Below are 24,357 nucleotides of genomic sequence, written 5' to 3'. Positions count from 1 at the left end.
TCCCGCGGACGAACTTTCTAACGCGGCCCTTAAATGAAGAAAGTGGTGGACGGTTCCGCTTTACGGTCGCCACCCATTTCCGGTCTCGGTGGCGCTCAAGCGCTCGACTCGAAATGCAAATCACTTTGCACTGCGGGTCACGATGTCAAATTTGCGATATTATGGCTCCGTTTCGGGATGGTGCACCCCAACCACACACAACCTCCCCATCGGTGCTTGTGTATGGGTGTATGTGTGTCTGTGTGTTTGGTGACTAAACGACTACGCGACCGGATTCGTATTCCGAGCCGAGCCGACCAACCTTCTTACCGCTTGGCTGAAGTCATCTTCCGAATAATTAAACGCGGGGTGGCGCGATTTTTGGTGTTTTTGTGCTGACAGTGTATCCGTTCTGGAACGACGCCCACCACCACAAAGCCGGAACAATCTAATCCAATCTGGCAAACAGCAAAAACGCTGCCAGGGAATGCGCGTAATGAGCGGTGTGATTAGAATGTAGACAGATTGTAAATCATCATCTTCCCTTTCTGTTTAACTGAAGTAAAAAGCTATTGCTGCGCACGTGATAGTGCTGGTTTTATCATCAACATAGTTCGGCATTATAGAACGAATCTATTGGAAAAACACACGAATGAGAAGTTACTATCTTTAAGTGGTACGTTTTTCTCGTGTTTTATGGTATTCTTCTGAATTACGTGAATAATGCGTTTATCAGAAAACCACGTAACTCGAATATCTGCATAAGTAAAATAATACGTTTTTTGCCTAGACATTTTGGGTAAAAGCGGTACTTTTAGATTGAATTTAGTTGATACAATAAATTACTTACCAACATTGATTCTACTGACTACTGACTGAATATCATTGAACTTTGCATCTACTCTTTTAGTTATAGACTAACTAGACTAGTTTTAGACATTCGAAATTAATTAACTTTTACTATTATTAATCACTCAAATATATACTATATTGCTGGAAAGGTACAATAATGGTAATTATCGTATTATCATTATCTACCATTCGACATGAGAGAAAACACTAGGCGAAGCAGTCAATAAGTTACCAAATGGTGCAACACTCTTTTTTAAATTAAACAGCACTTTGAGCTTGCCCAATGAGAACATTATTGCTATCATACTTAATGCACCGTGATACTGTCCATAGACCGATATTAAACAAAAAAGTTCGTTGATAGTTTTCGGTTCACTGTGTGTTATCAAAGTTGCAAGTTTTCAACGGATGCAACACGCTTTTTAATTATCTAGTTAAATCATTGATGTATTTTATATTTTATTTATTTTTTTACTATAACAATAGCTTATTTATACTACAGTGACTCTGCACACCGAACTAAACTACAATAAATGAGCATGTTTTGTTGATACTTCATATCATTTAGTCATCAATTTCTTTTCCTGCCAAAGTGCTCTAAACAACTAGACAGTTGTTTAAACTAACACCTGTCCACTTATCCATCGATAAAAAGTATAGCATAGCGATAACTAAAATAACAACAGAGCAAATTAAACAAAAAGAAAGAAAGAAAGAATCTAAAACCCACTGCAGCCCTGAATTGCATAATGTTTAGGCGCATGTTATGCCACTCGAGCCAAAGAAAATATTGCACTAAATACCGCATGCATGGATTAATGCGGTGCCTGCCTGCTTGCCTGTTGTTTTCACGCACAGCATGATAAATAATCAGCCAACCCAACAGCTAAGCTAATCCTCATCAACAAAATGACTAAACATCAACGGCACACGGCTACCCGAGCTGCGCACCCCACCGAGCATATCCCTGCTGCCCATCTGCTTCCCTTTCGCCGAATACTACTGGAATTCCCTCAATTTCCACTTAGAGGATAATCCCTTCGGTCGCAGTGCACACTAAACAAACCCCGGACCCCCACCGTTTCGATCCCGTCCCAAGCCCGTCCAGCCGGTAAGAAACAAGTGTGTACACGGGCCATGTGCAATGCATTGTTAAACATAATCAATTATTCCATCACGTTTACCATCGAACCTTGGTGTGTGAGAGGGAGATACTTATATAAACAGAGAAAGAGAGAAAGAGAGAGAGAGAGAGAGAGTAGGGGTAAATTAGTAAAGCTTTGGTAAAATGTTTCACTCTACAGCGGCACTACGTTCCAATAGCACAGTGTTGGATGCATTATTTGCATCGGTTAATGATCTATAAAACCATCACTAAAAACATTATGACTGGACTGTAAATTTTACTAGTTAAAAAATAAATGGTGATAACAGAATAATACTTTAGATAGATGCATTAAATACAGGTTTAAAAAAAACCCATTCATTACTAAACAGCATAAATGTCCTGACATTAAAATGTACAATAGATACAATATTGTATAACAAAATTTTGTACAAAAAGATATTTTAGATAGATATCTAAATTTGATTTGTGATTTTTTCTGATTTTTTTTTCAAATTTTGTTTTACCATATGAATATTTAACAAAGGATTATATAGATTGTACAGATATTGTATTATGTTGTAAATATAGGGGATTGATTTAATATAATTATAATACAGTCTGAGCTCATTGGATGAACTTTGATTCCCCACCAACTTTTGAATGGGTGCTTTTTAGTTGGCACGTTTTTGCATACAAAAAAACTGAATTTTTTCTCGAAGAGCCATAAGATTTTTGTGATTTTTTCTAATACCGGTTTCCCATACATACGCATGCTCCCAACTAAAAAGCATGACATTTAAAATTTTAACCCCCAGCATCATATATTACAACTATATTCAGCACTGTAAAATCGTTTTTACCCCAGTTTGATACGCTGCCACGAGCTAAGTATTGCATAAAATGCACTAGAGTTTTGTCTGAAAGGGCAGGGTAAGAGCTTACGTAGTGCCATACCGATGAAAATGATGTGTGATAGGGTGGCTACCGAAAATATGCATATGCCATTCCACTTAACCTCCACTTTCAGTTTGAGCGATGTGCTTTGATGATGTGCACCGCGTGGGGACGACGCGGTGTGTATTTTTGTTTTTAATTCCTTTTTTTTGTTTTGCTTCCCCACGTGCGACATAATATTTGCCATACCATTCTGCGGCACACAGTTATTTCTGCAATTCTGCTATCCGTGTCGCATTAGGAATGCAGTTTATTTAGGAGCTTTTAATATCGTTCGAACAGTGCTCATTTCCTGCCTGCTTTATCGCAATCTACTGTAGCCAAATAAAAAAAAAACACACACACACACACACAAACGACCGGAAATATTAACCAACTACGCGATCTACACAACAGTAAATGGAAGTTATGCCCAATAACATTAACTGCACGATAATAATAAATAAGCGAATAAAAAAATGCTATTTTTACCCTCCCAAACGCTGTCCCCACGGCCACCAGCAATCTCAGCCTACTGATATTTACCTTTTTGGTGGGAAGCAGCAAGCCAGCTACAAGCAAGCCCACCCAGAGCAATGGGGGACCGGTGCTGCCCGGCCTACCGCGATCGAATGGAAATGGAAAAGAGGGAAAACCGCTGGCCCGCAGTGCAAAGTTTACAATAATTACGAACATTTTACCAGCGCTAGCACAAACAGCCAATAACTGTTCCGACGCGTCGTTCCATAATTTTACATTAAACAAAAACCACAAAACTCATCGTCCGACCGTCATGGTAGTCGCCGGTTCGAGGATGCAAGAGGAAACGGATTTGTGCGAAGCCTAGACCAGCAGCATACACACATAGCTCACTGTGGCCATGGTCGGGGTGTGCCTCCAGTGCCGAGAATTCTTGGTGGGTTTGTTTAATAGACTCATTAAAAACTAAACCTCGTCGTCCCTCGGTCGAAAGTTCGGTTCGTTCTCCGGTGGTGTAGCTCCGGCCGGCAAAACTTTGCTCCATCCAACCTTACCCAGCACGCAAAGGGTGCGGTGTGGTTGGTGAAGTCGGAGCAGCAGGGCGGCGGCAAAAGACAAGAGCTAGAAAACTGGTTGTTATTATAATTTACGTCGCACAACCCGTGCAAAAACCGGCCACCGAAAGTTGGCGTACACTTTGGCAAAGGTTTTTCCCCTTGGTGCAGAGGTTTCGGTGGGTTTTTCCGTTCTCCGGTGCGGTTGCTGCGGGTTAGCGACAGTTTGTGCAACCCGTTCTAGTCCGTGTCCATAGCAACGGGGGGAAAAAAGTCACACAGAACAAATGGTGGAAGAAAAAAACATCGGATCTACTAGAGCATCTTCCAATGATGCGTTCTCGACCCCCAGGACGCCCAATTGTCCGGTTCGAGTTAAATTTAGCACGGCACAGCTGATATGGACAAACTAGGCGGCGACCCGGCTGACTATGGTTTTGGTACGCTGTCCGTCCGTCACCTAACGACCGCAGGACCGATTATGCTGATGGCGAAGATGATGATGATGATGATGATGGGAAGTGCGCTAATGAATATAAACCTTCGCCGAAAGCGAACACACACACACCGTCCACCATCTCGCACCGGAAAAAGGCGAACCACTCCGGACTGACTGTGGTCCGAATGGGCACGGTTTCCGTTGCTTCGGGACAAAAAGTCTCCTTCCCCGCTCGGTCCTGCTCGGGCGCTTTTACTAATTATAATTTATGAATTTGATTTTTCGGTTCCAACTGTTTCCTCTTACTTGCTGCGATTAACCTTTTGCGCGGTTTGCCCTTCTGTGTGTACATTACGCGCCCGTTGTGCGCGGGATGTGTTTGTTTTTAAACTTAACATAAACCCACGCTCGGTGCGATTGTTTGATTGGGTTGTTCCGGGAAGGCTAACAAGCAACAAAACCTTACCACTGGCAAGAATGGAAGACGTTTCAGACACAGCCGTTACACGTGGATCTATGGGCGCACGGGGAAGGCCCGGTCAAGTAAATGATGTGAAACTTTGCGCCATTACACATTGGCACAAACAATCCTATTTGATAGCAACAATGCTGTTTTTCATGCCGTCCTACCTGTTGTACACGACTCTTGGGCACAAACAACATCTAGGCTAGGAGAAAGCATACAATGTCACCGTTTCCTTGCGTTAAACTTCTGTGCACAGAGCTTTCTTCGTGCGCTTCGACTTGTTGTCGTCGACTAACTTTCAACATGACAACGGCTTCTGCTCAGCTCCCCACGGGATACCGGGCAATGAGATTATGATGCTGTCCAACGCTGGGATACTACCGTTCCGGGACCCATCCATCCGCTCCTCCTCCTCCACCTTGCGAACAGACCGGACAAACAGGCCGGAAAATTGCACCAACAATGGACAGCGGGCGAACGGTGTTTCGTAAGAAGGTCTTTAAAAGCGGAAGTGTGACGTGCTCTCGAAGCTTACTCGGAAGTCTTGGCAGATTATGAAAGCGGAAGTTTACAACTTTTCGAGACAATAGTAAATACGCTAGATGGCAATTAGGAGATTAGGAAATTGTGTTACTACTGCTGCTGCTTCTGCTGCTGCTACGCAATGGATGGAGGAGGTGGAAGTGGCAGTGGATTTGGGGGTTGTTATTGTTTTAAAGTGAGCCCATGAACAGTGGATGTAATGTTGTTGAAGATTATAGCGAGTACAATGTAAAACTTCTGCCAAAGCATCTCATAATGTTTGAGATAATTGTAGTTGGAAAGCAGTGAAACCGTAATAAGAACACTTTCGTTCAGGGATTGTATAAATTTAGGCGTTTTTTTTTTATTATACTCAAGCTCCATCCACAGCGATGAATTCCTGAAAACAGAAACATGTATCGCAACAAGTTTTTTTTCATTATTATTATAGAGACTTATCGCAACAAGTGTATGATGAAATCCGGGAAGCGCATGTTGAATGAAAACAACAACGCGCCTTCATGTATGCAATGAACTAATATCAACCTCTAAAAATGGATGGAAAATTGGCTTATCAATAAAAGTAAATTATTTTATTGCATGTGTTTCAGTTCGTTTGTAAACCGCTTCCGCATAATGTTATCTTTATTTCCTATAGGAATGTAATTGTAAATTTTCCTTCAACAGCGATGAGATGAAATTGAAGTACACAACGCCTGAAAGTATGCAAAACTTGTACAGTTTGTTAAACGCCTGAAGGTATGTAAGTATGCAGTTGTACTGGAATTTAAAGCAGTATTGTACCATAAATACTGATTACTCCGCCTTGCTAAGAGCCTAAATAGTAGATCATTTGTTTCATGTTGATTTCAAATTACCTTGATTGATGAAACAAATTTCAGAAATAAATATATTAAAAACAATCAAAAATTAGCAAGGACAACATAGTATTGAAGGAGTAATCAATTTCAAAAATGCATATTTATGCATTATTTATGCAAATACGCAAATACCCAAATTAAATAGAACTTCACTAGCTGCATTGGATCAAAAGCAGTTTTTTAATTCAAGATCAAATATTTTTTTAAAGAACTTTCTTACTTAGTTACACATCCGGCGCTTTTATTTAGCTACAACATAATCTTTACTCGACCTCCCATACCTTACACAGTTGGATAGCTTCGCGACTGTCTTTCTAATTAATTTCACAACCATCGTTCGACCTTCGAACGGGCTTTTTTATACCCTTTCCTCGAACATTCTTAAAACATTTACGATTGCCTACAGTGAAAGCACTCTGATGTAGCTCCTAATCCCTTTTTGTTGCTTTCGAAACGTAACGGGCCGTTTTATTTTCTCCCCCCTCGACCAACGGTTTTAACATTCGACAATCTCTGTGCGTATCCCGGGAAAGCCACTGCGCACGGTGCACAGTAAATCGGTTGTGATTCATTCGCACGCGCATTCGCATCCCTTTTACGCATCGTGTAATTCAATTTTGAACCCCATCAGTCCCAAAGTGCTGCGTTCCGGGCTGTTGCCGGAGGATGGGGAGCTATTGTTATCGGCCCCATAAGATTCGTCCCCAGCACCCATTACACGGGTACGATAAATGTTTATACCTTCTAAAATTCTACCAGATGTGTACACACTCGCTACAGCTACAAATGGAGCTACAATTAATACGTGGGAATATTTTTCCCAAAAAAAAGGAAATGCCGCTGATGTGCCGTTCAGCCTGTGTTCCACGATGAAACAAAAAAGTAACTGGCCATTAAACGACGCGCCGCCGAATGGAGATGATAAATATTTTTACAAGTTCGTTATGCTCGCGCTCTTTACACCAGAAGCGAGCCAGAATCGAACAGTATGCAATTTAAATGCTTCAAATAATAGCTCAACGATTCACGGAAACGAATTGCGAAGGCTTGCAATAACTGAGACAAAAAAACACATTAAAATAGAAACCCTCACATTGCCATACACTTTTTCGGATGCATTTTATTGCATTTTTGTTTTGTATTATTTAAAAAAACACGCATTCCTGAGTGCGTATACATCTAGCAGCATCATGTGCATTCTCCGGAATTCACCCTGCAATATAATGAAACTGCGTTAACAAAAAAAATCACAAACACACTACCATGTTTCTGCTTCCACAGCCTACCACGTGCCTTTCCCTTGCGCGCATCCATCGTGGTGCGCAATACGCAAAACCACGTGCAATAAATGCAACGAGGAAGATAATTTAAATTCCCCTTTTGGCTGGTGGAGCTCCGAACAAAGCAAACCAAAAAAAACAGATACACAAACACATACAAAAACTGGTTCAAAACCTATAAGCTGCCCTTTTTTTATTTCATTAAGTCATCACCACCATTACCTTTCTCCCGTGGCAGGACGGCAGGAAGAAACACTGAAACAACTTTATTCCTCCTCAACATTCACCCCAACGCTTGAGGGAAATATAGACGAAACAAAAGTTCCCGATCTTCCAGACTTCCAGCGCGTGTATTTGAACCTGCTGGTTGTCCTTTTGTTTTAAAGAGTTTTTTTTTTTTTGAATAATCAGCCACCCTTTTTTGTATATGATTCACTCAAAAAATAGCCCCCGAATAAAGCAACTAGCAACGAACGTTCGGTGGCGCGCGCCCCCAAGAGACCTAGTATGGCTGTGGGTGCGGTGCGGCTCAGGGTCGTACCCAGCTGGCTCGGGTGTCTGTCAAAACAGTTGCTCTAGCTAAAGCTAAACTTTGCCATAATTTATTCACATCATTGTTCGTCGCTGTTCGTCTGCAGCCACGCTGCTGCTGCTGATGCCGCTGCACATGGGAATGCAACCATAGGGACGATACTGTCACAGCTTTTGAGCCGGGGTTTACCCGAACGTATGAATACGAAGGAGGTAGGAACTCCTAGAAGGATGAATGGGAGTACACTCACACCACCACCTTCAGTGTTCGGTTGTTTCTGAATGATGAGTTAAAAATTAAAGTCCAAACTTGCTCCACCAGCTGACGAGTGCGATGCTGTCCTTCGCCGGTTCGGGATAGGAGGCTACACAGCATTTAAAAGGGAAATTAAAGCTACTAAACTCTTAATCTTTTGACGAGCGTGTGCAGGTCGTTCTGTTTGTAGTCACATGGCAAATAGCAATAGATTGGTTAAAAGAGGTGTTATGAACATATAATGTGCAGTATTATGCACATATTGCACGCGCCTTAGAGAATGTTTAGTTTCATTTTTTTTTTTTGCAGACAACCATAATGTGCCTTTTATTTATTACAATTTGTATATTCACTTACAGGATAAGCATCATGACATTTTAATTCACATTAGCTACAGAACGCAGTATACAGTAAGAAACGATTTCACCGCCCAATTCAAACGCGACGAGTACATTGCAAGATAGTGCAACCGAAGAGTTTTTGTTGTAGTTGCCTTTTTACCTCCTTCTCCTGCTTCTCCTCCTTCACACAATGCACTTTGCGTTCCTCTACGCAGCGAGGGCGCGCTACAACAAATGCGCAGCACAATATAAATAAACGTTACCTTTGTTCTATTTCCTTTCCCGCTTTCCCCACCCCTTCTTCACGGAGTTCCCGACAGGCGGGCGCTTCAAGACCGTCTACTAAAGCGATCGCGAGACGTCCAAGCGTGCCCAGCGGGACGATCCGTTGGAGTGGTGCTTCGTCCTTCGTCTCCTTCTGCGCGAGCACTACGCATCGTTCGCGTACACGATTACACGCATATTGTAATGTAGGCACGACAACAACAACAAAAAAAAGGGGACAGAAAGGAAAGCTGGGAAAATACGCGTGTACGTACACAACTAACGAAAATATTGCTAAACAACAACTAAGCGCATATCAGTCCCTAATGTGCCGCCCGTGGCTATGACGCCGTGCTTTGTGTTGTTGGCCTCTCTATATCCGCCAACGCCACCCCCCTGCCCCCAACCGAGCGACACGGCTTCGACAATTTGGTTTGCGATTTGTTTTTTGTTTTACTCTCTCCCTCTCTCACTCCCACTGCAATAATGCTTTCATTTAGTTGAATAATAAATTTGTGTGCCGCGAAGTATATCCCTACCGAAGCGGAATCGGTATAGGACGCAGTGCAGATGCAAACGTGAATTGGTTGGTAAATGCTTCACGCGCCAACTAGTAGTACGCTCGGCGCGGGTTGTTCTGAAAGGTGTAAGAAATAGAACGTCATTTTAGTGCTTCATTTGTACTTCCCCTATCCATTCAAGTAACTCGGACTTCAACCACTTACCAACGGGTTCGGCCGGAAACGGTACGCCAGCATCATGCGCTTCCGGTACGCATCGTACTCGTTATCGTTCACCTCCGGGTTGTCCGGCGTGATGATGCCCAGGCCCTGGTTATTGTCGCGCTGTGCGGCCCTGTGCGGAAGACAAAACAAAAACCGTCGCGTTAATGTCTCACCGGGCAACGGTACTGACAGCACCGCACCGCAACGCACCGCCCCGCTACATACTTATTGATCGGATCGACAATGCCGCTTCCGTCCGCGCCCAGCCCCTGGCCCTGCTTCCAGCCGAGCTTCTGCAGCATCTGGAAGCCCACGTTGTCCTCGCGCAGCTTGTAGTCCTTGTAGTCGCTCAGGTTCGGCTGGCGGTTGTGCTTCTGCGCCTCGTACTTCTCCATAAACTTGCGCAGCTCCTCGGGCGGCAGAAAGTCCCCGATGTGGTGCTTGCCCTCCGACTGGCGCGTCAGCTCGTTCGCCCACTTCTGGGTCGCTTCCATCTCCTGCATGCGCAGCTTGTGCTCCCAGGTACCGCCCGTCGTGTCCTCGTCCGAATCGTACTCGTACTTGAACCGGCCACTGTTGGCCAGCCGGTCTATTTCCTGCCGCTTGCGCAGCATGTCCTGAAAGAGCAGATTGATCTTGTAGTGGTCTTCCGCCTTCTTCCAGTCCTCCTCGGACAGGTTGGTGCTGCCAAAGTTTTGTCGCGCGTACGCCAACAGGGCCGGATCGGTGCGGCTCACGGTGGACAGCTTGGCCGATGGAAGGGCGGGCGGTGGCCCCGGCGGATGCACTGGCAGCAGCGGTGGTGGTGGCTGTGTGTGGAAGTTCTGCCCGGGGGGCGGCGGTGCTTGGGCGACGCCGGCCACGAACTGCGGCCCGGCGCCACACTCCACCTGACCTCCCCAGCGACTTTTGCGCCGCTTTGCGGCCAGCTGCCGTTGCTGCTGCTGTTCGGCCGAGCCTTCGGCGGCCCGTTTTCCACCCACCGTGGACGAGTGTTCCGCGTTGCGTGTTTCCGTTTTGCCACCGTTTGCGCCACCACCACCACCCTGCTGCTGCTGACCGGTGGCTGCCGTTCCCGATTGGTTCTGATCGTTGTACGACGCAAAGTCCGAATCGGTCGAGCTGTACTCGGGCCGACCGGAGCCACCGTCCGGCCGGGACGGGCCGGAACCGGCCTCGGCCAGCGTACCGTTGGCCTCGCGCAGCCGGAACTCTTTGTAATCCTCAAAGTTCGGCTGCCGATCGGACGTCCGGCGGAACCGCTCCACGAAACGCTCATAATCGTCGCGCATCAGAAAGTCGCTCAGATGGCTCGGACGGACGCGCTCGTACAGGCGCGTGATCTCGCTGATCCAGCACATGATCGCCTCCAGCTTGACCGTGTTCAGGCGGCGCTCCTCGTCCGAATCCACCCGCTGCCCGTCGGTGGCGTTGCGCAGAAACCGATCGTGCTGCTGTATCTTCGCCGTCAGATCGTCGTACAGCAGCTGCAGGCGGTAGTGCTCTTCCGCCTTGCTCCAGCATTCCGGCGATACGTCCGCCACCGTGCCGTAGTGGTGAAACACGTACTGCAACAGCCCGGGATTGTTCCGATCGATCACGGGCGGCGTCGCAGCAGCTGCTGCAGCAGCTGGCAGTGGTGGAGGAGGTGGTGGCGGCGGTACGCTCATTTGTCCCGCCGTTAAGGCCCACGGTCCTTGCTGCAGCTGTTGCTGTGGCGGTTTCTGTTGCTGCTGCTGCTGCTGTTCCGTTCCCGCTCCGGCACCACCTCCTTCCTGGCTGCCAGCCGTACCCGTGCCGTCGGTGTTCTCGCCCCAGCGCGACTTTTTGCGGTACTTCTGCCGATGGGCACGGGCACCACCACCACCAGCGCCGCCACCCCCGCTGCCGCCCGTCGCACTACCGCCCGCACCGGAGCTGCCACCGTTCTTGTCGTTCAGCGACTCGTTCGCACTGTCGCCCAGCCCGCCATGGTAATCGTCGTCCGAGTCGGTCGAGCTGCCGTCCTCGCGCCGATTGCCCGCGTCGAACGTTTTGCGCTTGAGATTCTTCAGGTTGCGCTCGCGGGCCTCCCGCACGTACTCCGTGTCCGAGTCCGTTTCCGTCGTCGACTTGTCGTCGTAAAAGTGCCGCTCGTCGCCGTAAAAGTTCGGCATCATGTGAATGGGAATCTCGCCCGCGGCGCCGGCCTTCGAACCTTCTGGGCCACGCGGTCTGCCGGTGTGCGGGTGCTGCTCCTGGCCCTCGTCGATGATCGAATCGTCCAGCACGTCGGCCGGATCATATTTGGCATCATCATCGTCATCGTCATCTTCGCCATCGTCGCCGCCACCGGTCGGTTCGGTTGGATCGTTCATCCTCCTGCTGGCCACTGCCGGGCCGCCGGTACCGTGTTCCGCACGCGTCGCCCGACGCGCGCTGATCATCCGACGAAAGCCACGATACGCCTCCGACTGCTTATCGAACACGAACCTACAGGAGAGCAAATAAAAACACAAACAAGCCACGGCAGAAACGGGCCGATGGTAGTGTCGGGAAGGGGAGCAACCACCAGAAAGCGGGCAGGTCGGGAAGTTGGAAAATGAATGGAAATACACATGAAAAGGGAAACAGAAGGATTCGTGGGATAGAAACAGAGAGAGAGAGAAAGAGAGAGAGAAGGAAAAAGAAAAGAAAAACGAAACAAAAATCGCACGTGAAATATTGTCAGATTTTTGTGTACAGCACGCATCCCAACCTGGACCCCTGGATCGTTATGCACCGTAAGGATTAACCTAAACAGACGTCAACCGGTGCGCCGCCTTTTTGGACGGCTAACAACGGACTAACAACGGTGTACACCTTCGTACGTTAATCGGTAAATCATTTCCAAGCTTGTAAGAAACCGGAGCCTATGTTGCTACGCTGTCCTCGTACTGGTTAATGTCCACTATGCTAGTTGTAGAGAATTGAGCAAATTGAGCTGCATATTATTTGAAAAAAATTAGCTTCACCTACGTTCCTGAACAAGTATGAATGGGAAGCTCTGCATAAATCTTAACAAATTTCGACACATTTTCTATCTTCTTCATAATTAATAACTTCCTACGGTAATCTTCTCAAACATTAAACACTAACACTGAACTGGAACAGTTCCCCTTTGTTGCCTACACCTCCTACACGCCCCTTAACTACGAATCGCTCTACCGGCCCACGGCGCACCCACGTAACATACATGTGGCAAAGGGTATAACGGTGTGGAAATATAGTAAATAGTATAAAGTGTAGTTAAAAAGTAAAACATTTACCAAAGCGACGGATGCAAATCATTTTTACGTGAACATAATTTATCTTCATAAACATCACCGATATCGGCAACCAATTGAATTAATTCTTCAACAGTGGTTGGTAATTTATCATGTTCTGAAAATACTATACAAAAATTATAACTAAAAGAGCAAACAGACCGGCAACTTCCGGCAACCGGCGCACGGACGCGCTCCTGCCCAGCACCACGTACCGATGGAAAACACGGTGCCCGTACCCGTGTGAGGAACGAGGACACGCCATTTCCATCGTGTCCGTGTCGGCGGCATGGTCCGACGCGTGCGGCCGGTTGGTTCATCGGAAACGGTACCAACCTTGGCTGTGCGGTAGTTCTACCTCGCCACCGCCGGGACGGGCGGCACTGTCATCCGCGGCGCTGCTACTGTCGATCACCACCGGGGGCAGATCGTAGAACGGCTCGAAATGCACATCGTCCGCCATGGCCGGAAGCTGCGGTGGCGGTGGAGGCGGTGGTGGAGGTAGCGTCGGTAAAAGCGATGGCGGTGGTACGTCAAATTTGAACATCTGCTCGCTACTGGTGCTAAAAGTGGAACATCATTGTTATGGTATGGCACACAGTCACACACACACAGATGGCAGGAAGACGTACCTGGCAGACACACCCACCGCTGTCGGGGTCGGCTCGACAGCAGCCGCAGCGTCCGGTTCCGGGACGATGGGCTTCACCTGGTCCTCGGTCTGTTTCACAATCTTCTCGCTCAGCTGCTTGAACCGTTCGAGAAATGAGCCGTCGTTGCTGAACGGTAGCAGCACCTTTCCGGACGTCGCTTCGGACGCTTCCGCCGTCTCCGTGGCGCTGATCGGTCCCGAGCGAATGGAGAGTACACAAAAACATTACATAAGACAACAACACAAGACTGGCGTTGTTGTCCCACCGGCTGATGGCCGGGCAACAGAGGGTGGGGGGGGGGGAGGAGGCTACGTCGGGAAAGAAAAGGGCAGGGTGTGTATCATTTACCTTGTCGTATCCTTGGTCGCTTCGGCCGCGATCTGTTTCGCCAGCTCGAGCGTGCGCTGCTTCTCGAGTATTTGCTGTCGTTTCTGTGCGATCAGTTGCTCCTGCTTCGACATCTGAGCGAATCGCTCAGTACGGCTGAAGTTGATACGAGGCATACCGACACAACACACGCCCACAGCAACGCACCCAGCAACAGACGAGGGTGTGTGTGTGAGTGTTGAGTGCGGACCGGGAGCGGAGCGGGTAGAGCAGGAACGAACAACCAGCCCCACCCTCCCAGCTAGACCGTTTGTGTACCGCCGATCCGGCTGGTGGCTAATCGCTTCAGCACGCACGGCGCCGGACACGTTGATCCTGGCGGACGGCTGGCAGACGGTACACGGTGCACTAATGCGTCTCGGCCAAGCTGCTGCAACCTTCTTGCGTACACCTTGAAAATCGATAAAATTTTACCACTTTCGGACCACCATTGTCCAAATGTTTTCTTCTGCCATTGCCAAGAGCGTTGACAGCAGCAACAACGTCATGACGGGATATAGCACAAAGAAGCTACTTTCACGCACACGGATGCAGCATCGTCGCAGCGAAATGCACTACATTTGCGGAACAAAAATAATTAATTTCTCTAAATGCCTCATAAATAAGTGAAACATAAGCTCTTCGACTTTGTATGACTTTGACTGACTTTGTAAAAAAAACTCCAAAGAAATTTATTTCATGAACAAATAACATACAGTGGCGTTACCTGTAGGATCAAATTTTGAGGCTTATTTCACGCAGCACAAGCGCGCAAGAAAATAAATTTAAAATACAATTACGATCGTTTGGAGCTTAACACATGTTAACTCAACACAAAAAGCTAATATTAGGCTTATAACACTTATTGTTCTGAAAAGTGTGAGAATACCAATTTGTTTGACTGTTCCAATTTATGACTTTCCCAATCTAATCGCGATTTATCGGAGTTACGGTGCGTTACATGCGAGATTATTAAATGACTCACTCACCATAATTACCCCTGCGAACGATATGTGTACACAACATCACCCTGGCCGCACCTATTATCATCAATAGTACAGCCAAGAAACTCCAAGTTGCACGACCATGCTGCCCATCCGTGCTGCGTTCGCAAGAGCCAACGTGTTTGCGGCGCACCGTTCCCCGGCCGGTGCGGCCATCGTTCGTCTCAAAGCAACCCTTCCGGTTGTGCACGGCGGCCAACCACCAGACCCGTTACCATATTCACCGTTCGGAGCGAAACAATCGAACACCGCCGAATGGACCGTGGCCCGTTTGGATGATTTGCTAAACTGGGGCCGCAAAGGATCAATGTGGCCGACAATGTTCGGCCTGGCGTGCTGTGCCATGGAGATGATGCAAGCGGCCGCTCCACGTTACGATATCGATCGGTTTGGCGTACTGTTCCGTGCTTCCCCCCGGCAGACGGATTTCATCATTGTGGCCGGCACGCTGACGAACAAGATGGCACCGGCGCTACGCAAAATTTACGACCAAATGCCCGAACCAAGGTGGGTTATTTCGATGGGCAGTTGCGCCAACGGTGGCGGCTACTATCACTACTCGTACTCGGTGGTGCGTGGCTGCGATCGGATCATACCGGTCGATATCTACGTTCCAGGATGTCCACCGACGGCCGAGGCACTAATATACGGAGTGCTCCAATTGCAGAAGAAAGTTAAACGCATGAAAACGGTACAAATGTGGTATCGCAAGTAGGTATGCGATGTTTCTCGTTAAGTAGAAGTGTTTTTTAAATGTAAGTGTTAGAGTTAACTGATATTAACATTTTGGTACTCGGGAAAGTGTGAGTTAGTAGGGAATCGCATATGGAAACTATCGCATCATGTTTGAAAGTTCAAAAAGATACTCACAAACAAACACCAACCCTCCCGGACATGATGAGGCAATATTTGGGGAAGCTAAATATAGCATGTTTAGATAAACTCCAACCGTGCCGTGCACATGCGTCCTTCTCTTTGTGTGTCATTCGTTAAAGTTTATTTGCACCTGAACTTCAAGGACGGTGCGCACATTTCGAACAAATGCAATGGAATTACGATAACTGAGGTTAGTAGGTGATAATAGCAGATAAAAATTGGCATTCCTCCTTATGAAACTTCAAGAGTTGAAGAGTTTTATGCATTGATCTTTAACCATCGAACGACTTAAAAAAGCATTTGTAATCTAAAATGTAATTCCTTCTGACACACTTTTCTGACTATTCCTATTCCTTACTGTATTCCAGCAGTTTCGAATTCTGTGGTAACGTGTATGAGTATTCGCTTACATTTATAGTTAGTAATATTATATGTGTCGTCTATCTTTCTAATCACTGCATGTGTAAGCCTTCGAACGTATTATTAAAAATTCAATAAACGGAACATTAATATTACGTATAATAAAGTGCTTTCTTTACCCGATTCTTTCATATTTTGGCCTGACCGATTTGGCATTCTATGTATTAGGTATATGTATGGAACCAGATAACATATCAAATGTAATGTATGGTGGTATAGAATACAGACAAGAAAACACAAATAATTCTGATGTCGTTTTGTAACGCAAATCAAACAAAGCAAAACTTAACCAATCAAAACCAACTCCCAAAACATATCCGATGCTTATCGAACCGGCTTTAGTACTTGTACTTGAAGTTCATCTTGAACAGATACTGACAGTTCACCTGTCCCACGTCGTACACGATGAACTCATTGTACAGCAGCGAGCTTTTCAGCTTTTCGTTCGAAACCCCCTTACCCATCGGTATCTCGACCCCATCCGGCCGCACATGGGAACCGGTCGGATCCGGCTGAGTGCGCCCGATACCCTTCACGCTGTGCTTACCGGTTGACAGCTTCGTTACGTAGTGTGCCTGCGTATACTCCTGCATGTCACCGAGCGCTACCTCGCACAGCAGCAACAGCCCAGTCGAATCGGCCACATTGGTGCAGCAGTAGTTGGCCGACTTCGACACCATGTCGGCAAAGTAGATACCCTTGCCGAACATGTAACCCGTAACCGGCGCCTCCGGCGGTGCAATCTTCAACCCGTTCGTCAGAATGCCCGCAAAGTTGGTCAGCCGCGAACCGTGCCAGAGCAACTTGCGGTTGTGCAGCTTCTTGAATGGCTGGTAACGGCGATCCTCGCCCTTGCGCTTGATGCGGAATATTTCCGCCACCTCCAGCTCGTACGTCCGATGCGTTTCCGCGTGCGTATTGCGCACATACTGCTCGAGCAGTGCGAACTCTTCCGAATCGCGCGCCATCGGCTCGATGGACGTCTTCAGCTGGTCGTAGTGTGCGTCGAGCGGATTCTTGCCATCCTGGGCCGATTCGTCGCCATCGTTAAGCAGCGAGTACGCGAACTCAATCTCCATCAAGCTTTCGAGCATCGTTTGCTTCTCCTTTACCTGCTCGATCGTATCGAGCACCTTGACGGACGACACGCCAAAGTTGTGCGGAATGTACGAGTAGAACCGGTTCGAGGCGGCTATGAACTCGGCGTTGGAGCCGCCGCTGCCGATGAGGGTGGAAATTTCCGACAGCACCTTCATTGCCGACTGCAGCTGACGCTTCGACAGCTTGCCGAGCGGCATCTTCTCCATGTCCAGCTCGAACTCCATCATTACCCGGTTCATCGCGTCCACATCGAATAGCATTCGCACGAGATCCTGCACCGCTGGGGCCAGCTTCGACTTGATGCCGCTGTTCTCCGCCAGACGCTTCGTCTTCGTCTCGCTATAGTCGATCTCGATCGGGTAGAACGCACCGGGCATCTTGCTGTAGACGGAATCGTGCCGTACCCAGTCGTTGCCGGTCTTCTCCTGAAACAGGTCCTCGAACGCCGACATCGCACTGTCGGCCGAGCTAAAGTTCTCCACCTTGTTACCACCGATCGTGGTACCGATACGACCCCACGCACGGAACAGCCAGTATCTGTCGAAAGGGAACAGAACATTCGTTAGCTATTGTGTTGCAGGGATCGACCCGTTTGCTACTTACTTTTTCTTCGTGTCTCCTTCCAGCACCTGCATTTTGTAAAACGAATTTTTGTCCTTCTGAATGTCAACCTTGTTCAGCACGCAGTTATAGATGACATCATGGAACTTGTACACGTGCGCCTTGTCCGCGAGCCCCGAATCGGGATCAACGACTAGACCGCTCTTCACCTGCAGCTTCATCTTCGCCGGTACGGACTTTTCGTAGATGCTTTTCTTCGTGCGCGATTTGCTCTCTTCCTCCGTCGGGATGCGCTTGAGCGGATCCGAGCCCCAGTCACAGATCGAGCGGCTAGTGATGAACGATATGGCACCACCGCCCACCACATCCTCCAGGAAGTCTTCCGGCACTACCTGTATCTGCAGCTCCTTGGCCTCCGCCATACGGCTGCCCAATCGCTCCACCTCCTCGGGCGTGGAAATGATGGCCGCCGTATGGCTAGCGATCTTCGTGACCACCTTACCGCCCAGCTTTTGAATTTTCAGCTTCAGCTGATCCTTCGGCGTGGCCGTTTTGCCCAGTATAACGAACTCCATGTCGTACAGCGGGGGCTTCTCGCGCTTAATCTTCGGCTCGGACGGTAGCTCTTCCTCCTTCTTTACGCCCTTCATCACGGTATTCACACTGGGCGGCACGTACCGAACGACACGATCGCTAATGACCGACTTGTACCGTTTGAGGAACGAGTAAACCGACTTTAGCTCTTCCGGAATTTTGGTTTTCTTACGCGGCGGTGCCTTTTCCGTGTTCATGCATTTCACCCACGCGGACAAATCGCCCTGACACACGTAGGCCGACTTCTGGAACGCGTACTGGCCGCCACATTTCGAGCAGCGTTCCAGGGCGCCGAACATAAGCGTATCGCACACACGGTCCAGCACCGGATCGTTGCCTTCCGGTATGTCCTGTTTGTTCAGCGACAGGATTTCGATCAATTCCGATTTCTTAACCCCCAGTGACTTGAGCTTGTCGCGTATCGCGTAGTAAGCCTTCTGCTGTTCCGCCATCTTCTTTTCCTCTGTTGCGTCTGCCGCTTTATCCACCTCGTCTTTCACCTCTTCCTTCACCTTCTTGGCCGGTACATCCTCCGCTTTGATGGCACTGCAAATAGCACAGTAAAATTGTTTTAAGCCCCATTTTTTTAAAAAGAAAGTCAACGCCCACGGTGACACTTACGGCAACAAACCCTTGAGAATTTTCTGATCCTCCGGTTTCATCGAGCGGTAGCCAGGCAACGACTCTGCCTTCTCGAAGTAGCCCAGCTCGGAACGGAGCTTTGCAAAACACTCCGCATGGTGCCACAACGGTTGTCCGCCGTACTTCATGCCCACCTCCGTGTCGTACGCCACCTTCTTAATGCGCATCTCGTCCTTCAGGATCTTGATCTCGCACCCCCGACACATGGCCCGTCCCGACGGAGCGTACTCGACTCCGTAATCCTTCAGCGATTGGGCTTCTACTGCTGTGCGTTTCTTGCCCTTACCCTTACCCGCGACCGGAACAACCCCTTTGGCAAACACAGCTATACAGAGAAGAAAATGGAAAAATACATACAGTCACTAGGATATTGTCACTCTCCCGACCCGGAACTTACCGATTGCATCGCGTATTTTCTTCTGATCTTCGTAGCGCAGTGCCTCAATGTTGGCCACATCACCCTCGGTCGCGGGGCGCTGCTTCTTGAAGAAGCAATCGTCGTGGTACCATTGGGCCACCTTGCCATCGTGCATCGGCGACTGGACCATCGCCGCCAGCCGAAGCACATCCTTGGCGATCGCTTGCTTACACAATCGGCACATTGCCCGATTGCTCTTGGAGTACTCCGCCAGAAACGGTAGCTGTTCTGCATCCATTGCTTTCTCTCGACTATCGATAGAACAGTTGGAGCGACCGGTGAATATTGAAACGAACAAGCGACGACGAACAAACACTCAGAAAAAAGACCCTCACAACATGTACGGTGCCTGAATTTACAAGACTTTTCCCGGAACACGAACTGTTGCGGTCGCCGCCAGCTTTGACAGTTGTTGTTGTGGCGGGAAATTGTCAGGCTTCGTTTGTTTGAATGCGCATGTAAACAACGCATTCGCTCGACGGTTGCGGAATCTTCTGTTTGGTGGATTAGTTCACTGTAACAACATATATCTGGTAGTTCCGCGAGTCGAGCATAAAAAAAATATTTCACTCTCGTATTTTCGCTTTGATGGCAGAAAATCTATCCTTTTTTCATCCATTCGAAACATGTTCGATTTCCGCGCCTCTATTTATACTCACCTTGAGTTTCGAACATGTGAAATGGGTTGTCAAAAATGTCAACTGTAAACAACAATCAAGCCGTAGCGTAGAGATTTCTCTTCGTGCAAAAAAAAAGAATATTCCTATTTAACTAAACAAACTATTGTAACAATAGACGCATACACAGCCAACGCGGTGCTCCCGGTCAACGATCCTTCTTCTCGGCTAAGCAGTATCAGCAAAACTCAATCACGATGAGCGAAAGCGATGTGTCAAAGATGAAGGTAACTAAAGGGACGCCGCCATAGTCGGGAGAGCCATGATAGCCAAGCGCACTGAGACACACGGACCGTTCCGGTAACACACATTCTTTCCCACGTTGTTTTCCTCATTTTGTAGGTTGCCGATCTGAAAAAAGAGCTAAAGGCGCGTGGTTTGAGCGTGATGGGCAACAAGAACGAGCTAGTGGATCGATTACAAACAGCACTGCTGGGTAAGTCATGATGACACACGCACACGCATCACACGGCAGCAACATCTTTTCTACCTGCACCCTTTACCCTATGCCCTTCACGATTACAGTCGGTGGCGATGTGCTGGAAGATACGGCCAACTCGGAGGACCTGCTGGACGACGATCTGAACGACGATCTGCTGGACGAGGACAAAGATCTCACCGATCCGGTGGTGGAGGAAGACCACATACTGAACTCGCCGACGCCGAGCGATACGCGTAAATCGATTTCACCGGATGAGCCGCGAAAGCCGGAAGACGAACCGACCGAAACGGCGGAGGAAAAGTCAAGCGCTCCAGCCGCGCGTAAGATATCCCTGAAGCGAAACATTTCCATTACCAAGCCCACACTTGCGCCGGAAACGACCGTCGGCAGCGAGGCACCGAAAGCACAGCGACAGCCGTTTTCTTCGGCTCAATCGGCCGGTGCCAGCAACAGTGGCAGCGATGGCGAGCCGGAAAAGAAAGTCGTCAAGCTCGGTCAGCTGACCGCACTGGAGCGGTTGGAGATGAGGGCCAAAAAGTTCGGTTCGGCACAAACAGGCACACCGACCACTACCAGCAGCAGCAGCAGCGCTACCGCAACCGATACTCCTGCCGCTAGCTCCGGCACCGCGGCAACGGATAAAATGCAGGCGCGTGCGGCAAGATTTGGTTTGACCAGCGCCAGCAGCATCACATCCGCCGGCAACAGTACGCCGGCTTCGCTGGAAGCGCTGAAAAAGCGTGCCGAGCGTTTCGGTGGCTCCGTCTCATCCGAAATGAGCAAACTCGAGCAGGAGGAAAAGCTGGCCAAGCGGCAAGCTCGCTTCGGCTTGGCGGCTAGCAGCAGTCCGGCCCCATCGGCAACGGCCAACGGTGCCGGGAAGGTTGCCACCGGTTCGGTAGATTACGCGGAAAAAGCGCGACTCAGGTTGGAGCGGTTCAAATCAGCCGCTTAATTGCGGACGGACAAATGTAGGTTTCCTTTTACCCGATTTTTGGTACGTTCATGCTGCTCTTCATAGCTGTATCCTTGCTACTCCGGTCTCCTGAGAGCGACGAAGAGCGCCATCTCGTGTGTACGAAGAAAGGGGACACGTTAGTGGGCTGAGTGTAGAATAAGACAACTCAATGATGTGTAGCGATCATTGGCGGCAATTGGACGATAATGTGTTTTTATTTTGCAAATCAACTTAAAATAAACATACTAAATCACGTATATACGATAACAAACACACGTGTCTTACGATTAGGAGGGCAAATCAATCCGAAAACTTATCTATCTTTCCGTTTACTTTTAGCTTAAAGAGCAAATTGTCAGTTTTTTCTCAATCATGCCCCTTTCTCTCGCCCGTTCAACCGTACTTTTAGGAATAATCTGCTTTTTATTGAACATAATCATAATGCTTACATCTGGAAATTGTGCCCAATGAAGGATCGTTTAGATTCTAGGTTTTGTCCGTAAAATGAACGTTTTATTTAAAATATTTGCTGCTACAGTAATCCGCACATCCCTGCGCAGCAGTGCACAGGAGCAGAGAATTGCTGCTACAGTTTCCATCGCTGACGGTCGTGTGCACAAGTTAATTAAAAAAAGACTGAAAAATAACATAATTCCCCAGCGAACGCAAAGTGAAGTGTGTGTGTGTGTGTGTTTGATTCGCCCAGCAACTCTACCGCCGGGGATAATGCTTCGAATGGTTCACAGGACACAGGAACGGCTGCCGGTGGTGCGTGCTTACGGGGCACCACCCTCGATCTCACTCGCCGGCACTTCCGGATCCTCGTCGTTGTACATGTTTTCCGCCATCTGCCACACCTGCATAATATTGTCCTCCGACACGGAACAGATGACCCACGGTTCGTTCGGGTTCCACGAGAAGTCGGATATCTTGGCCGTGTGACCGCCGTGAATGAACAGCAGCTCCGGCGGACCATCCTCCGCGTCCTCCGCGCTCTGCTCCTCGCCGATCTTCGACAGATCCCACACGTGCAATCGCCGATCGGTGCCGGACGACGCGAGAATCGTTTCGTTGTGCGGCGACCACTGTACCTGGAAAATTTCGTCCCGGTGCGATTCGAACGAGTGGAGCTTCAGCTTCAGATTGCGCAGATCCCACAGCGCCACCGTTTTGTCGGCCGAACCCGTCGCCAGAATGAACTCCGAGTACGGGTTGAAGCTGAGACAGTTCACCTCGGCCGTGTGCGCATCGACCGTGTGCGACGGTTTCGAGGTGTTGTTGCACCGCGTGTCCCATATCATCAGCTTCTGATCGTCCGCCACCGACCCGAACAGCGACTCGTGCAGCAGATGCCAGGCTACATCCTCCACCACGGCCGTGTGGCCGGTGAAGATGTTCTTCGCGTCGATCAACCGGTGCTCCTTCGGCGTCGCATTGATGTCCCATAGGCAGATCGTATGGTCGTCGCTGGCCGATAGCAGATAGCCGTTCAGGTTCGGATTCCACGACAGCCCGTAGCCCTCCTTCTGGTGGCCCCGCAGCCGCAGATCCGGATGGCACTCACCGCTCGGTTCCGGCTTGCTCGGGTGCTTCGTGTAGTCGAACACGAGCACATCGCTCGACGGCGTTTTAGTTGCGATTACGCACGGGTTCTGTGGCATGTAGCGGGCCCGATTAACCTCGCCCTCGTGGTTAATCTTGATCTCGATCTCGATCTTGCCCGACACCGACCCGAACCCGCCAAACTCGCCCTTCTCGTTGTCGTAGTGGCCCGTATCGAACTGGGCATCCTCGTTCGGCAGCTGCACGCTCGCAATCAGCAGATGGTTCTGCTCGTCCGATGTGTGCGTGCCGAGGATGAGCCGATGCACCGAGTAATCCTTCCCCTCCGGCTTCGTCACATCCGGCAACCACTGGGCTGTTAGTGAGGGCCACTCGAGCGCGTGTGTCATGACCAGGTCGTACAGGAAGGGCGTGTTTTTCTTCCAGATTTTGTACTCCTCATTAATGACGCGCTCCTCGACCGCATCGTCGAAAGCTTCCGCTGGTGTGAGGGGGGGCAGAAGGGAAAAGGGAAAGTGAAGTTGTACCAATCTACCCCGTCTACTAAGGATCGACCAACAATGGGGGCTACACATTTTGCCCACGGCAGCTGCCACTTACCACCATCAGCTCGATCACCCATTTTGCTTTTCTTCTAATTAGTAGCGTTCGGGAAAGGTCCAAATGGTCTGTCCGCAGCACCACACACTCCCGCCAAATTCCGTTAGGCTTGCAATCGGGAAAGGAAAGGGTTGCTGCCTGCCGTGCGAATCCGGCCGGTTTTGTGCCAAATCGTTCCTGCTTCTCTTTTCCGACGCTACGTGCGCGCGCGTCTCTCTGTATGTATGTGTGCGTACGTTTGTCAAAGCGGCGTTCACGGCAGTTCACGGAGCCAAAATGCCGATTGCAATTTTTTTTTTTTTGCGGCCCCAACCGGCAACTCTCTCCAGTGGCACACGCCAACGACCAAGCCGTGCTGTTTAAAGCTATTGCAGGCGGTTAGGGACACTTTGTGCAAAGTGTTTTTGGACACCGAATACGTAGACACGAGCCGCGGAACGAGAACTACGATTTCTGTTCACCAACGAAAGCAGCACAGTGGCGCACAAAATGCCGCACTTTTGTTAGGACCAAGATTGAGACGGAAGAGGTACGGTTCTGTCCCAAATGTCAGCCGTCAAAGGCTCGCCATACTGTATACACCTTGA

General features: G+C 48.9%; 5 protein-coding genes across 5 annotated transcripts; 2 read left to right on the top strand and 3 right to left on the bottom strand.

Annotated features, from left to right (window-relative positions):
• Positions 1 to 8,606: 8,606 nt before the first annotated feature.
• Positions 8,607 to 14,433, bottom strand: LOC1273906 (uncharacterized). The gene is made up of 7 exons (XM_312940.6): positions 13,897 to 14,433; positions 13,528 to 13,734; positions 13,232 to 13,458; positions 12,899 to 13,022; positions 9,837 to 12,083; positions 9,612 to 9,741; positions 8,607 to 9,523 (listed from the first exon to the last, which is right to left on the bottom strand). The coding sequence occupies exons 1-7, from the start codon at positions 14,049 to 14,051 to the stop codon at positions 9,497 to 9,499; spliced, it is 3,117 nt and encodes a 1,038-aa protein (XP_312940.6). The 5' UTR covers positions 14,052 to 14,433; the 3' UTR covers positions 8,607 to 9,496.
• A 567-nt stretch (positions 14,434 to 15,000) lies between these two features.
• LOC1273905 (NADH-quinone oxidoreductase subunit B) lies at positions 15,001 to 16,320 on the top strand. Its single transcript, XM_312939.5, has one exon. The coding sequence runs from the start codon at positions 15,001 to 15,003 to the stop codon at positions 15,631 to 15,633; it is 633 nt and encodes a 210-aa protein (XP_312939.4). The 3' UTR covers positions 15,634 to 16,320.
• On the bottom strand, positions 15,893 to 20,057 carry LOC1273904 (poly [ADP-ribose] polymerase). Its single transcript, XM_061645752.1, has 4 exons — positions 19,510 to 20,057; positions 19,092 to 19,437; positions 17,919 to 19,016; positions 15,893 to 17,852 (listed from the first exon to the last, which is right to left on the bottom strand). The coding sequence occupies exons 1-4, from the start codon at positions 19,766 to 19,768 to the stop codon at positions 16,553 to 16,555; spliced, it is 3,003 nt and encodes a 1,000-aa protein (XP_061501736.1). The 5' UTR covers positions 19,769 to 20,057; the 3' UTR covers positions 15,893 to 16,552.
• Positions 20,058 to 20,208: 151 nt separating this feature from the next.
• LOC1273903 (twitchin) lies at positions 20,209 to 21,878 on the top strand. Its single transcript, XM_312937.6, has 3 exons — positions 20,209 to 20,434; positions 20,550 to 20,643; positions 20,733 to 21,878. The coding sequence occupies exons 1-3, from the start codon at positions 20,405 to 20,407 to the stop codon at positions 21,602 to 21,604; spliced, it is 996 nt and encodes a 331-aa protein (XP_312937.6). The 5' UTR covers positions 20,209 to 20,404; the 3' UTR covers positions 21,605 to 21,878.
• A 132-nt stretch (positions 21,879 to 22,010) lies between these two features.
• Positions 22,011 to 24,313, bottom strand: LOC1273902 (chromatin assembly factor 1 p55 subunit). Its single transcript, XM_312936.5, has 2 exons — positions 23,771 to 24,313; positions 22,011 to 23,651 (listed from the first exon to the last, which is right to left on the bottom strand). The coding sequence occupies exons 1-2, from the start codon at positions 23,790 to 23,792 to the stop codon at positions 22,384 to 22,386; spliced, it is 1,290 nt and encodes a 429-aa protein (XP_312936.3). The 5' UTR covers positions 23,793 to 24,313; the 3' UTR covers positions 22,011 to 22,383.
• Positions 24,314 to 24,357: the final 44 nt, after the last annotated feature.

The sequence above is a fragment of the Anopheles gambiae genome, chromosome 2, assembly GCF_943734735.2.
Source record: "Anopheles gambiae chromosome 2, idAnoGambNW_F1_1, whole genome shotgun sequence".
NCBI classification, from domain to species: Eukaryota; Metazoa; Arthropoda; class Insecta; order Diptera; family Culicidae; genus Anopheles; species Anopheles gambiae.
The sequence above is the reverse complement of the archived record's forward strand: the minus strand, read 5'-3'. Positions and strand labels throughout refer to the sequence as shown.

Bases quoted from the DNA above. Each gene is read 5' to 3' on its own strand.
- LOC1273906 (XM_312940.6), bottom strand. From the start codon at position 14,051: ATGCCTCGTATCAACTTCAGCCGTACTGAGCGATTCGCTCAGATGTCG. The intron at 9,742-9,836 runs GTATGTAGCGGG...TCTTCCGCACAG, and splicing joins ATTGTCGATCCGATCAATAA to GGCCGCACAGCGCGACAATA. The intron at 9,524-9,611 runs GTAAGTGGTTGA...TACACCTTTCAG, and splicing joins GTTTCCGGCCGAACCCGTTG to AACAACCCGCGCCGAGCGTA.
- LOC1273905 (XM_312939.5), top strand. From the start codon at position 15,001: ATGCTGCCCATCCGTGCTGCGTTCGCAAGAGCCAACGTGTTTGCGGCG.
- LOC1273904 (XM_061645752.1), bottom strand. From the start codon at position 19,768: ATGGATGCAGAACAGCTACCGTTTCTGGCGGAGTACTCCAAGAGCAAT. The intron at 19,438-19,509 runs GTAAGTTCCGGG...TTCTCTGTATAG, and splicing joins GAAAATACGCGATGCAATCG to CTGTGTTTGCCAAAGGGGTT. The intron at 19,017-19,091 runs GTAAGTGTCACC...TGCTATTTGCAG, and splicing joins ATTCTCAAGGGTTTGTTGCC to TGCCATCAAAGCGGAGGATG.
- LOC1273903 (XM_312937.6), top strand. From the start codon at position 20,405: ATGAGCGAAAGCGATGTGTCAAAGATGAAG. The intron at 20,435-20,549 runs GTAACTAAAGGG...CTCATTTTGTAG, and splicing joins GCGATGTGTCAAAGATGAAG to GTTGCCGATCTGAAAAAAGA. The intron at 20,644-20,732 runs GTAAGTCATGAT...TCACGATTACAG, and splicing joins ATTACAAACAGCACTGCTGG to TCGGTGGCGATGTGCTGGAA.
- LOC1273902 (XM_312936.5), bottom strand. From the start codon at position 23,792: ATGGGTGATCGAGCTGATGGTG. The intron at 23,652-23,770 runs GTAAGTGGCAGC...CCCTCACACCAG, and splicing joins GGGTGATCGAGCTGATGGTG to CGGAAGCTTTCGACGATGCG.